Source organism: Petromyzon marinus, chromosome 64 (assembly GCF_048934315.1).
Source record: "Petromyzon marinus isolate PM22_M1 ecotype Great Lakes invasive population chromosome 64, UKy_Petmar_22M1.pri1.0, whole genome shotgun sequence".
Classification (NCBI taxonomy): Eukaryota; Metazoa; Chordata; class Hyperoartia; order Petromyzontiformes; family Petromyzontidae; genus Petromyzon; species Petromyzon marinus.
In genome coordinates, this window is record NC_133730.1 from 4,361,591 (window position 1) to 4,375,865 (window position 14,275).

Sequence of the window (14,275 nt, forward strand, 5' to 3'; positions counted from 1 at the left end):
CGTCACGTGAGAGTGACCACGTGACGCCCCTTGTGGAGCGTGGCGTGAGTTCGCGGTGTCTGTGTGCTGGCGACGGACCGCGGTCAATCATCGGCACCTTGAGTCTTCGATTATTTCGTTCGCTCATCTCCGCATCGTCACTCTTAGTTTAACTTCGTCGTCTCTCCCGAGGACGCGAGGAGAACGCAGAGATGAACCTCACGTCGGCAGGTGAGCGACAAGCGAGGCGCACGGGAAGTGTTGAGTCACGGGGCAGGGCCTGCGCTAGGCCTCAGCCGGTGACTTTATAATATTTTTTTTATTTGTTTTAGTGAATTTTGAATTAACTTGTCTTGACATTAAGGGCTAACTTGTTTAATATGTGCGACACTTGACATGTCTAATGGTTAATGTTTGGGATTGGAAAAGTCAGCTGCAAGCGTGTGTAAAGCTGTGTATTTTAAATCAGTGTCTTTTAAGTGTTAACAGTTGACACTTGTAACAATGAATGAACATGTGTTAAAGTTTAACATGGCTAAAATTGTAACGCGTGTAACGTTCGTCGTGTTTGTTGTTGAACTTGTGCAACATTTAACAAGTGACCATTAATATCTACAATACTTAACGTGTGGTGACGTTAATGCGAGTCGTGTTTTCTCAATGTTATAGCAGGAAAGAGCCCCCCACAAACATAGTTGAGCGAAAAACGTGGACGTCGTTCATAATAACTCTGCGTTATTGTGCTGGATTGTGTATTAAATAAAGGATAACAGGAGTCTCTCGTAGCACATGAGCGTATCGTGAAATGCAATGTTAGTTATCCAACCTATTATGGCTTGGTGAATAAATGTTTTCGAGCAGAATTTGAGCGTGCCAGCTTTGAATCATTTTCAACTTTCTGAGTTTCGCCTGTGTCATCCTAAGGGTCCCCGTCAGTAGGTTTTTTTATTGATGTTCTTAGGACCAATAATGTAACATTAATTATTATGCACGAATTGTACCATATGCGGATCTGTCGTCTAGTTTTGAACATATGAATTGTCATCGGGCTATAAATGAGGTCAAGTGAGAATGGTGGAGGACTGACAATCCATGATGTGGCCATCAAAGGAGTGGTAATTAAAGAGTCCCGAGTCTCAATTTTATCACCGACCATGACCTCCAATTGTCACATTCAACTCATGATAGTGTATTTGTTTCATTGCTTATCTTCTCCACGTGACTGGTGATTTGTAAACAAGTAGGATGTGAGGACACACTTTTTGAAAATCTGTTATTTTGAAGCATTGTTATGCATTGAAACATTTTCAGTGCCACTGAATTAATTGCCACATTTCATAACCAACTCCAGTTTATTTGCCACTTGAATTCCATCCAGCGTTGTACCAAGCACGGGTCAAATTTTAAAGTTTGTGTCCCATATTACAAATAGCCTTATTGGCATCATGACAGCGGTCAATTTAGAACTCTCAGTGGATCTTGTAGTCACATGAACAAAGATCTACTTCAAATCACCTCACATCCAAGAATACATTAGCATACCTTTAGGCTTGTCAAAAATACGTCAGCCACATGAGTGTCATTTTAGACCAAAGGTGCTTGTATCTACCTCTGTTCGTGTATTATCGCAACATAGTAAACGCTCACACCTGTAACTAATGCTCGTGCCATTTTCAACTTTTTGCTCAACATTAGATCATTTACATTCTCGCCATAGTTAAAATAATAAGCTTTAAAGATGCACACATTGAGGGCTGCATTTTCATTGTCTGCTTTTTTCTGTCCTTGGAACATTTTCTTTGTGTATTTATTGTGTGTGCTTAACTTTGCTGTAATGTCAATAATGTGTGTTTTTTTTCATTATCTTTTCGTGCCCTGAAGCTGGAGTAATATCTTTGCTGGATGAAGATGAGCCTCAGCTAAAGGTATGTCTGAACGGAAACATTTTTTTTTGCTCACCACTTGCATTTTCAACGCATTCCAAAATGCATTGCAGTTACAGTTTAACAACAAATTTAAATGTTGAACACGGGTGTCCAAATGTTATCCTGATAAAATTTTCGCAGCAACTGTTCTCAAAACAATTATTAGCATACACAAGGTCATGCAACTCGTTAAAATGATATTTAATCTCGTAGAAATTCATGGTGCGGTACGTAGAATGTGCTGAACACTGAAATCCCATACCTAGGTTGCATAATGTTGATGTGCCACCATACTGTTGGGAACAGGAGCTTAATTCTTCACATTTGGAATAAAAACAGACTTTTATATTGTTGCGTGTGGTTTTGTCTAGATTATAAACAAATCGGGTCAACTTCTCTAAAGTTGGTTTGAATAGTGGTTTTGACACTGTTTTGTTAAAAATAACATTGCCTCTGTCATTAATGCATTCACTGCTTTCATTCATTGCCTTGCAGGAGTTTGCGCTGCAAAAGTTGAACACACTTGTTGATGACTTTTGGGCGGAAATCTCCGAGTATGTGGATAAAATGTAAGTAAGCACATTAAAAAAGAGCAGATTGTTTTATTTCTTTGTTTCAACACTTTTGTTAATCTGTAGATATAGGTCATGCATATTGTAGGATTTTGGATGTGTGTTCCATTCATGATACATGGATAACTCGTGTGAAGGATCTAGTTGGCTTTTTGCATCGCAAGACCATGAGAGATGGTGGCTTTTGTGCGGCCTTAATCCAGTTGTTGATAATGTGATAGTAGAAATAGGACTAAAGCAAAATATTGGCATAATTTTACAAGTAAAGCCTGGTTGATATACGCCACTTGGGAAATCTTCATCCCCAAGCTATAAATGCTCTGTTACGTGCATTGTCTTTGTACTACTCTCCCTTTAGCATTCTATAGTCTGACAATGGTGAGACTAGGCCATAAATAAGGCCGTCTCTGGTGTAGGACAATCAATTTCAAAGACTTAATATATTATCAGAGCATGTTTGTTTGCATGTTCACCACAAGTACGTGTGGTTAATGCAGTTACTTCATGCCTTGCAACAGGTTTCTATTTGGTGTTTGAACATCTTTTTTTATTGCCAGAAATTGTAAAACCTATTCTTATTTTTCACAAATGACTCATTGTGTCGCGACAACTGTTCTGCCACAGCGAGGTGCTGTACGAGGACGAGAACTTTCCCAGCCGCCACTTTGCTGCTCTGGTTGCCTCCAAGGTGTTCTACCACCTGGGCGCCTTCGAGGAGTCCCTGAACTACGCGCTCGGCGCCGGGGACCTCTTCAACGTCAACGACACCTCCGAGTATGTCGAGACGACCATCGGTGAGTGCGGATCGCAGAGCGCAGAAGGATGAGAGGATGTGGTGCCTGGATTTTTATTCCCAAGATTCGGTGTTGGTTCTGCACAGGCTTGAATTTGATCAACTTCTATACAACTATAATGTGCAGAAATTGTTGGGCGCCTTGGGGGCGAGATGTTAACTACCTCAGCTAGTATACAGGAGGTCGTGGGTTTGATCCCAACCCTGACACCTTTATATTTGGACTTTGCATGTCTTGTGGTTGGGTGGATTTGTTCCGGATCATCTGGTTTTTCCCTCCACATTTAGAAACATGCATTTGGAGTATTTGGCTGCTATTAATTTCCACGTGATAAACCACTTCGATGAGCTATCATTTGTGGTCAGGTCGCTTCTGAAAAAGAGCCGTACAGCTCAGTGGGCCTTACCTGGGAAAAAAAATAGTTCCGTTTTAGTTGAAACAATATGTATGGGGAGATAACGGAGGTATAAGAGAGAGGTGGGTATTTCAGTCAAAAATATTGACTCCTCTGACATGTTTGGTACCTTGTCAGAGTGCTGAGCTGGCACTGCTGCGATGCTATGTTCAAATCCAGTTTTCAGCCGACTGATTAAACCTGTTTCTGAAGTGCAGTGAGTTAATGTTCTCAGCCCAGTCAAAAAAAAAACCCAATTCACTTCTGCAACCTAATTTGACAAAATTCCAACTCAAGTGATATGGAACAGAGAGATAGCTTGTGGGATATTTGCTTTTCCTTACATGAAGGTGTCGCACGGTGGGGGAGCACAATGGAAACATTCTCTTATGACATGACGCCAATAGCACAATCAGGATAAAATTGGGGGGAAATGGTAAGAAATTTCTGAAGAGCTCTGGGTGTTGCAGCCCTTATATATTAGTCGATTGCTTTGTTGACTAATATACTTAATTTAAATGGATGACAATCCATTGAGATTAATGATCTTTTTTATGCTAATAATGCTGATTGCTTAAGTCATAAGCTTTACTGAGTCTCCAATCTTTTTTTTTCTCCAGGGACTGGCTTAAGGATGTTTGGCCAATAAAAAAAAATAACACATGTTTATATGCATGTATGTTTGGGGATAGTATGGGGCACAGATGGTGCATCGGTCAGTCATCTCAGTCAGTCAACCCATGGCACCTGAGTCTGTCCCGTGACCTCCTGCCAGCAGGCGTTCGACACTTCACGTGGCCTTAAAGTACACCTGGCCTGGCACAAGCGCTGTGGTGACATTAATGTCACTTCGTGGCGAATGGCTGTTCTTGTTCTTCTGGGAAAAAACACTAATTGAAAGGTCCTCTTTAAGTTTTTTTATTTTTTGTTCATGAATTTGTTTTCCTTCTGTGCTCGACAGCAAAGTGCATCGACCACTACACGAAGCTTCGCGTGGAGAATGCGGATCTTCCCGAGGGCGACGGTCGTCCCATTGACCCGCGTCTCGAGGGCATAGTGGACAAGATGTTCCAACGTTGCTTCGACGACCACAAGTACAAGCAGGCCATCGGCATCGCCCTGGAAACCCGCCGCCTGGACATCTTCGAGAGGGCCATTTTGCAGGCCGTGCGTTTTTTTATATTCTGTCCCGGTGCCTCCTTGTTTAGTTTTCAGTTCCAGTTTAATTTGTTTGGAATAGCCCTGTGAGCCATGCGGCTCTTGACTCGGGTGCAGCCGCAACAAACAAAAACATTAACAAAGAACATCTTAAAGTGACTACGCGCAACAGAAAAATCCAGGAAAACACAGCAAAGTCTTCCAGAAAAAAACACCGTATATCAACGCTGTGTGCAAAAATCCCAGTGGGATGTAAGTCAAACAAAAACAACCGCAAGACAATTTTGATTAGAGATTTCAGGCTAACTTGGTACTTAAATAAACGAAGTGGCTAAACCATACGTTTTCGAAATCACCAAAATAAAGCTATGATAACAATGTAACAGATCATAGGAACTGTGATTCAAATTTGACAATAAACGATATACATAACATGTACACTGACTTTACCGAAAGAACCAACAATATGAAGCCCTGCAGTCACGAAAGCTTTAAATCAAAATGTGCACTGAGGTTTATGGCACGACCATGTGACCACCCTTTGAACTAATTTGAGGTCCTAGACATCATAATCAATGGTATCTGCACGTTCTGCATGTACATAGGTGCCTTTTGTCAATACACGCCTCTGGGTTGTGGGGCTTATTTAACTGCACTTCAGTAAGCTGGTCAATGCCAGTTCGTTAAGGAGTTGGGCATTGATATTTATATTTGTTGAACTTCTTTCCCACATTACGCTGCCAACCATGCTAATCGGAGGTACGGAAGCATAGCAGTACAGTACAACAATGGATTGTGCTTCACTGTCTTCTGCTGCCCACAACATAGACCCACATAATATTGTCATGCCGGCTTTTTGCATTGTTTTGTCCTGGTTTAACATTTCCCATATTACGCTCAACTTAAGATATGGGCAATGGGCTGGAGTGGGTGGAAAAAAAATAAGGTGTAGCCACTGAGCGGTAGGTGTGGCCAATATCACAGAGCCAAGGGCAGTGTCTGAGTGGGGCTAGTCATTGAGTGGGTGTGGCTATGCAAAAATGGGTGGGGCTGAGAGCGATTGAGGGTCTTGCAGCTCACCATGTATCCCGGCTGAGGCTTCCAGGACTTTGGCAGCATGACTTACCTGGAGCGCTGATTGTATTTTTCCTTGTTGAACTTCTTTAGCACCGTACATAGCCAACCGTGCTGATCAGAGATTGCGGGGGGAAGGACAACAAACTAAAAATGTGAAAGCTGTTCTAAAGAAATGACTAGTTGCAGATGAATGGATGAGCAGTTGTGCCTATGGTGACGCGTGTGTTACTGTTGTTCCCCGCAGACCGACGTTGCCGGCATGCTGTCGTACAGCGTCAAGATCTGCATGTCGCTCATCCAGAACAAACAGTTCAGAAACGAGGTGCTCAGGGTCCTGGTCAAGCTCTACATGAACCTTGAGCAGCCCGACTTTATCAACGTCTGCCAGGTGAGAGAGAGGGAGGGCCGTTTGGGAGCGTATGGTATCGACGCCTTCTCCGAATGTTTACGACAGGAGTGGAAAACGCTACGTTACCTATATATACCTATATATAGGATCCCCTATATATAGGGTCCCGTGGACAAATGAGGCCTGCTGCTTAGAAATGGGCCTGCAAACAATATGTTTCTGTCAGTCATTGCAAGCATCTTAGCTGCACCAATGGAGTGGACTTTTTTTTTACTGTTTTAGATTTTTCTTGCTGTGGTTTTCACACCTGATGATGATTGCTTGTGTTGCAGTCGAAATGTCGTGAGAATTTTTATTATTATTTTATTGTTTCCCTTCTATGTGACTTTACCGAAAGAACCAAGAATATGAATCCCTGCAGTCAAGATGCTTTAAATCAAAATTTAGCCTGCTATATATTTGGCGTTTTCATGTTCTCCTCGTGGTTGTGTGGATTTTAATCCGGGTCCTCTGGTTTCTCCCTCCACTTTTTAAATCAATGTGCTTTTAGAGTATTTAGATGTTATAAATTTCTACATGATCAGCCACTTCGCTATTATCTGTGATAGCCAGGTCGCTTCTGAAAAAGAGCTACACAGCTCAAGTGGGCTTTACCCTGTAAAAAAATGTTTATTTTATAAAACTTGCCATTCCAAACCAACGTTACATTCTTCTTTCTCGTTCTTCCCCGCTCCCCTCCCCGTGCGCAGTGCCTCATCTTCCTGGACGACCCGCAGGCGGTGAGCGACATCCTCGACAAGATGGTGAAGGAGGACAACGTGCTCATGGCTTACCAGATCTGCTTCGACCTCTACGAGAGCGCCAGTCAGCAGTTCCTGACGGCCATTGCGCAGAACCTGCGAGCCCTGGGACCCACGCTGCTCGCGACCACGCCGGGCTCAAGCAACGCGGGCACCGTCCCCGCCGCCACCGCTGCCGACGCCACCACCACAGCCTCCGGCAACGGCACCAGCAGCGCAGGCGCCTCCACGGAGGGGGAAATGTACGTATGGTGAACAAACTCATGTTGTTACGCCGTCCCGGTATTGCATGTCGAGTCTCTTAGCCGCCAGGTGGATCTGTAGAAGTTTTTCTGTCAGTGGTTCCAATGGCTTGGGGAGGCTTTCATCCAGGAGTTTATTGATGTTGGTTCATATTGACGAAGATGTTTATTTTCTTTGGTTCTTTCAGTAAAGTAACGTAGAATGAGAATAAAATAATAAAATAAAACGGTAAAATTCTCACGACGTTTCGGCCACAACACAAGCGGCCTCCCTCAGGTGAAGGAACAAAAAAACTCCATTGGAGCTCTGTCGTCCCGACAGTTTTTTGTTCCTTCACCTGAAGAAGGCCGCTTGTGTTGTGGCCGAAACGTCGTGAGAATTTTATTGGTTTATTTTATTATTTTATTCTCATTCTACGTGACTTTACCGAAAGAACCAAAGAAGATGAATCCTTGCAGTCACGAAAGCTTTAAATCGAAGATGTTAATTGTTGTGTATCTCCAAAGATTCACAGATAAATTGGGTGACGAATTGAATTTGCATACAGCAATGAAAACGTAGGATAATTTACGTTACTTAATTGCTTAAATGTCATCTTATCTGTTTCTCAAATAATAACGTTTTTTGGCTTTTTGTTGAGTGCTGTTGGCTTCAGGATTAACGGCAAAGGGCACCCTAACACAGACGCTCAGTGGTCTTCGATTCAATACTAAAAGCGAATAACGGCATGCGCTGGTTTTGTCTTGATATTATCCAGCAAGAGATGGGGTGGCACAACAATTGATCTGCAGCATCACAACTGGGAATCCTTGATTATTATTAATAGCACAAGCCATGGGTTATTTCTTCCCGGAAGATATGCGTTTCAATGTGAGTTGGGTTTGCATCGGGGGATAATTATCACATCTCTTAACTGACCAGTGACCAATCTGAATATGCAATAAAGAAGTAAAACATTTCATTTTATAGACAACATGCTGCATTTCTCAGAAGTATTGACTGTCACACTAATGAGCTTCCTTTCATCAATAGCAGACTTCTGAATATAGTTGGGATGGAAGTGGTGTATTTCTCATTGTTAATTTTATCATGCAGTGACATTAATGCGCTCAGAGTGAAATTGTGCTGGGTTGTACAGGGACTCCTCTTCTTACGAACTAGTTAGGTTCCAGAGGTCTGTTCGAAAGTCGATTTGTTCGTAAGTGCAACTTTACTCCTGTCTAACCCAAACACGTCCGGCATGTACACTAAACACGGGAAAATGGCTTTAAAAGTGGTATAATCTGCAGATGTAGATGCCACCACTGCCATCTATTGCGCGGCGGTTGAACTTACGACTCTCGGTCCGAACAGGCAACTGGACATACGGACCAGGTTTGTTTGTATTTCTGAAAGGCCCAAAGTCGACTTCGTAAGTAGAGGGGAGTCCCTGTATTTATTTTGCTCTTCGGGTGTTAGCAGTTGTAATTTTTAAAACTCGCCTGTAGGGGTCACTGTAGCCCATTGCAGAGAAAAGACTCTTTAAATAACCGTCGAGTTGATAATGAACGGCTCTGTACATTGCTGATTGCAGGAAGTAATGGTCCAAGACAGCTGCAAATATTGACTGGAGTTTGTAATTGCAATGTTGTTTTAATTGCTTCCAGAGAGGCCATGGAAACGGATGAAAAGCCACCCACGACGCCGACTCCTCCAAAACAATCAGAATTGGTACGTCACCCTGTATAAGCACATGCCAAGGAAAATGTATCATTACGCACCGAGTGTGTGTGTGTGTGTGTCGTTACTACTGTATAAACCAATAAATGCGTTTGATGTGCTGTCTGTTTTCTCGACAGTCGTCGGAACAGGTGGAGCGAACGAAGAAGATGATTTCCATCCTGAGCGGAGAACTGTCCATAGAACTGAACCTCCAGTTCCTGATACGAAATAACAACACGGATCTGATGATCCTAAAAAACACAAAGGTGAGCAGCAACGCATCGTGTAAGTTGTAGGCAAGGCTTTCGCTGGGAAGCATCTTGGGGAGATATCCCTCAATTTTTATATGGTTGGTTACAACGATGTACATTTTCCTGACATGAATAAAAACCACACTTGGCTCAGGAGAATGACCTCTCCGTACACCACGTTCAAATTTAAAATTGAACAATTAAAGCATGTTAAGTAATCGTGCACCAGCCATAATTACCATAATCTTGTGTGATGCTCCCTCGGTGAACTTGCCTAATTAAGACTGTGATTAAAAAGGTGAGGTTGGGCTTCCGAATAGCCCCAAACTCATCAGTCTCAAGAACATTGTTTTGGCACTTGCGTTGTCGATTCACGGAGAGCACGTGCACTCTCTTTGTTTTCCCGTCTCACTGTCAGAAAATATTAATTTAGCAAAAAAAATCAACGAAAAACAAATGGTGATAATGATGAGCAACGATGCTCTCCTCTTGTAACTAATTATAATTGTTTAAATATACAAAACTGGTTGTCATCGAGTGCAAGTGGATTGAATGGTACTGGTAAAGGTGCCACCTGCTTGTGCTACTCCTGGCTCACGGACCCCCACTGGAGTGGGATTTGTAGAGACCCCTCTTAGAGTGTACAAGGCCTCCTTTCCCTACGATAGCCCGACATCTCAGGAGAGGTGGGAGAAGGTGGTAGTTATCGACACATTATTGCGCGCTTTCAGATGCGCTTCTGCGGCCATCTGGAACGCTCTTTCGATATTAGGAAGCCACTGGACCTATGCACACTCACCTAGATTGATAACTCGTTTCTTTAGAGCCGCTTTTGTGTTTAGTTTGTCCTTCCTCCGCACCTCCGATAAGCGCGGCTTTCTACGTACAGTGCGAAAGACGTTCAACATATGCAAGTATGGTTTACCAATTTCAACTGCTGGGTGGACATGGTGGTGGTGGGGGGGGGGGTTTAAGAAAATGTGCACCCATTGTTTCAAATGTTGACCCGGGAGGACACATTAAACTCGTGACCTCGATATTGCAAGTGTGCTAACCATTACATCAGCGCAGCATCCTCTATTCTTACGAAAGTGATCCAACTATCAAAAATGCGTGTATTGATTGCTGTAGATAATGTCCGGTGACCGATGGCCATTCGCGCGGACGCGTTCGAACCATCCGTTTTCTCATGCTTTTTTTGTTTGTTTGTTGGCGCAGAGCTGTTATAAATTGCAGGTGTCCAGCCTGGTGATTGAGTGCTGCGATGTAACATTAGAGGGTGGCGAGAGCACGCCAGCCCGTTAGCGGTGCAATTAGACTCTCGGTTTACGCCTCGGCGTGCGTGTCTCTCCCCCCCCCCCCCGCAGGACGCAGTGAGGAACTCTGTGTGTCACACCGCTACCGTCATCGCCAACTCCTTCATGCACTGCGGCACGACCAGTGATCAGTTCCTCAGGTATTTACAGCTGCTGCACTCGACGAGCAACCTGGATTAGCATCTCGGTGGTGGAGGCTCATCGTCTCAACCCTGCCAGCTCATTTCCCTGACCGCTTGAAAGCTGCCCCGGACAGCTCTCGTTAATTCTAAAGTCTTTTTCCCATTTTTAACCCAATGGTACCGTCACGTGTGTAATGTCATTGGGAAATAATTAATTTGGATCTCTCGCGGTGCACTGCAACTCAATTACTGAACTGGAACTGGCATTTTATATTCATCCATAATAAAGGTTTTTGGGTTAGATCGCGTTATTTATAAATGTGTCGTAACCCTCCACCACCCGACACGGCCAAACAGTAAAAAATGTGTCACTAAAGTAGTGAACTATTTGTCCTTTGTAAACGTGACACATTTTTTTACCGTTTGGCCGTGTCGGGTGGTGGAGGGTTACGACACATTTACAAATAACGCGATCTAACCCAAAAACCTTTATTATGATTAATATTGGTCGCGAAAGCCTACGTGTTAAACTGATTTTATATTCATATTATTTGAGTCTTTCGGGAAAGTCACGTAGATGGTTCAAAGAAAATAACAAAAAACTACGACGTTTCGATCACAACACGAGCGATCGTCATCAGGAGGAAAGAGGAGGAAAGCTGCTCAATGCAGACTGTTTTTATAGGGTGTAGTCCTAGGGTCATAAACGAAGTGGGCAGGGCTAGTGATGTTAATGTGAGAGATTCGCATGTTAATGTAAGATCGCAGAGCCACCGCGACGCAGAGGTCGGCGTCCGTAGGTGGCCTCGTTGGCGCGAGAAATTAATCCTGCTAATGTGAAATCGGAGAGCCGAAGCCACGGGAAAAAAAAAAATTGACATCGGAAGGTGGCAGGAAGGGAACATCGCAGCCAGTTATGACTTAAACTGGTTGATAACATCCTTCCAATGATTGCTAAGTTTGTACCCATCTTCTCGGTTGAAATTGTGTCTGTCTTATATATATGGATGGCCTCAATGAACGATTCATTGTTGTTAGCCAGTGTGTTTGCAAAGTACCTTCGTCTTAGAGAAATACATTTCGTGTGAGCCATTGCATTAAAACGGTGATCAGCCATGGCCGAGGTATTGGTCCTACAGTGTTTCAGATCTGTCTTATAAAATAAGCTACCCTTGTCTGCTCTGCCAATGGGCTCTCCACTGTGTTCATTCTCACGAGTCCCAGTGTTCCCTTAGGGCCTCTTGGGTTTCAAGCGACCCGGGGCGATCCCGTGGCACTCCTACTATTTTCATAAGCGAGAGCGTTCTGGTCCTGCTCAGACGTTTGAAGCAGTGGGGTTATCATGCAGTGTTTTGCACCAGCGAGTCGCGGAAATGTCCCAGGAGGTGTGCTGCGGTATTCCCTCCATGCTCATTATTTGCACGCTTTTCAGTTTCTCGGCAGAGGTGGGAGTTGTAATCCACACTTTAACGAGTGCATGCAGATTTGCTTCTGCGGCCATCTGGAACGATCTTCCTTCTGATACGAGGAAGCCACTGGAGCTATGCACTTTTAAATCTCGATTGAAAACTAATTTTTTTAGAGCAGCTTTTTTAAACTAGTTTTTTTATCCTTCCCCCACACCTCCAATTGGCACGGTTGGCTACGTATGATGCAAAAAGTTAAACATGCATACATACACGACTGTGGTGTACCCATTTCCACTGCTGGTTTCAAGCGACCCGGCGATCTCGTGGCACTCTCTCGCTATTTTCACAAGAGAGAGCATCCTCTTCCTGCTCACACGTTTGCAGCAGCGGGGTTACCATGGAGTGTTTTGTACCTGCGAGTCAGCGGGGTTATCATGGAGTGTTTTGTACCTGCGAGTCAGCGGGGTTATCGTGGAGTGTTTTGTACCTGCGAGTCAGCGGGGTTATCATGAAGTGTTTTGTACCTGCGAGTGAGCGGGGTTACCATGGAGTGTTTTGTACCTGCGAGTCAGCGGGGTTATCATGGAGTGTTTTGTACCTGCGAGTCAGCGGGGTTATCGTGGAGTGTTTTGTACCTGCGAGTCAGCGGGGTTATCGTGGAGTGTTTTGTACCTGCGAGTCAGCGGGGTTGTCGTGGAGTGTTTTGTACCTGCGAGTCAGCGGGGTTATCATGGAGTGTTTTGTACCTGCGAGTCAGCGGGGTTATCGTGGAGTGTTTTGTACCTGCGAGTCAGCGGGTTTATCGTGGAGTGTTTTGTACCTGCGAGTCAGCGGGGTTATCGTGGAGTGTTTTGTACCTGCGAGTCAGCGGGGTTGTCGTGGAGTGTTTTGTACCTGCGAGTCAGCGGGGTTATCGTGGAGTGTTTTGTACCTGCGAGTCAGCGGGGTTACCGTGGAGTGTTTTGTACCTGCGAGTCAGCGGGGTTACCGTGGAGTGTTTTGTACCTGCGAGTCAGCGGGGTTACCGTGGAGTGTTTTGTACCTGCGAGTCAGCGGGGTTACCGTGGAGTGTTTTGTACCTGCGAGTCAGCGGGGTTACCGTGGAGTGTTTTGTACCTGCGAGTCAGCGGGGTTATCGTGGAGTGTTTTGTACCTGCGCGTCAGCGGGGTTACCGTGGAGTGTTTTGTACCTGCGAGTCAGCGGGGTTACCGTGGAGTGTTTTGTACCTGCGAGTCAGCGGGGTTATCATGGAGTGTTTTGTACCTGCGAGTCAGCGGGGTTATCGTGGAGTGTTTTGTACCTGCGAGTCAGCGGCAATGTCCTAGGTGTGCCACGGTATTCTCTCCGTGCATTATTTGCACGATTTTTCAGTTTTTGTCACTGCCCATTGTTTTTGATCAATGACATTGCAGGTGACATGCACTGATTGAAAACTCTTCTCTCAGGGGTTTGTCCGTATGTTGCTTTTCGTTGTACAGTTGCTGCTTAGAAAAATAACTCCATCCTGCTCGTTGTTGTTATTCATCTTTGTGTTGTGGCTGTTTTATTTTGGCAGCTGAAGGTGATTTTAATTCTCTACTTTATTGACTTGCATTGGTTCATAATTCATTTTACACACGTATCATGATGACCTAATCACATCCATTGACTATGTTTTACACTTGAGCATTTAGAAATTTAATGAAAGTTAATTCGCCAATAATTTGAATAGACATGCAATCAAATCTGTGCTGCATTACTAAAACATGCCATTGGTTAAAATAATAAAACTTGTGTACGGAAATGTATTCATGAAAGGTTATCATTTGGCCGTGGGCTAACGCGAAATAGTGCTGATTAAGATATCACACTTAATCGCCTTCGCAAATTACAGTAAAAGATTTAATGTTGATGCATCTCCGATTAGTGCGGTTGGTTTGCGTACGGTGTGAAAGGAGTTCAACATACACACATTTTGCAATTGACAGAGACAACTTGGAGTGGCTTGCAAGGGCGACCAACTGGGCCAAGTTCACAGCTACCGCTAGCCTTGGTGTCATCCACAAGGTGTGTAATAACCCATCAATTCACGCAAACTCCGGCCATCCTCGCGGCAGCAGCTTTTGGCTGGCCCACAAACAGAACGGTCGCCGCATCGTGCGCCTTCAGATGGGCTTCTGCGACCGTCTGGAATGCTCTTCCGTT

At 44.2% G+C, this 14,275-nt stretch overlaps 1 protein-coding gene across 4 annotated transcripts in view; it reads left to right on the forward strand.

Annotated features, from left to right (window-relative positions):
* PSMD1 (proteasome 26S subunit, non-ATPase 1) overlaps positions 1 to 14,275 on the forward strand; it is a 150,673-nt gene continuing 136,398 nt past the window's right edge. For all 4 annotated transcript variants that reach the window (XM_032977669.2, XM_076054094.1, XM_076054095.1 and 1 more), the window contains exons 1-11: positions 1 to 210; positions 1,861 to 1,904; positions 2,400 to 2,473; positions 3,101 to 3,270; positions 4,626 to 4,831; positions 6,144 to 6,287; positions 6,998 to 7,290; positions 8,938 to 9,001; positions 9,130 to 9,258; positions 10,611 to 10,699; positions 14,059 to 14,137. In XM_032977669.2, the coding sequence (XP_032833560.1) occupies positions 192 to 210; positions 1,861 to 1,904; positions 2,400 to 2,473; positions 3,101 to 3,270; positions 4,626 to 4,831; positions 6,144 to 6,287; positions 6,998 to 7,290; positions 8,938 to 9,001; positions 9,130 to 9,258; positions 10,611 to 10,699; positions 14,059 to 14,137 (1,311 nt within the window). In that variant the 5' untranslated portion in view covers positions 1 to 191. The remainder of the gene's footprint in view (positions 211 to 1,860; positions 1,905 to 2,399; positions 2,474 to 3,100; positions 3,271 to 4,625; positions 4,832 to 6,143; positions 6,288 to 6,997; positions 7,291 to 8,937; positions 9,002 to 9,129; positions 9,259 to 10,610; positions 10,700 to 14,058; positions 14,138 to 14,275) is intronic.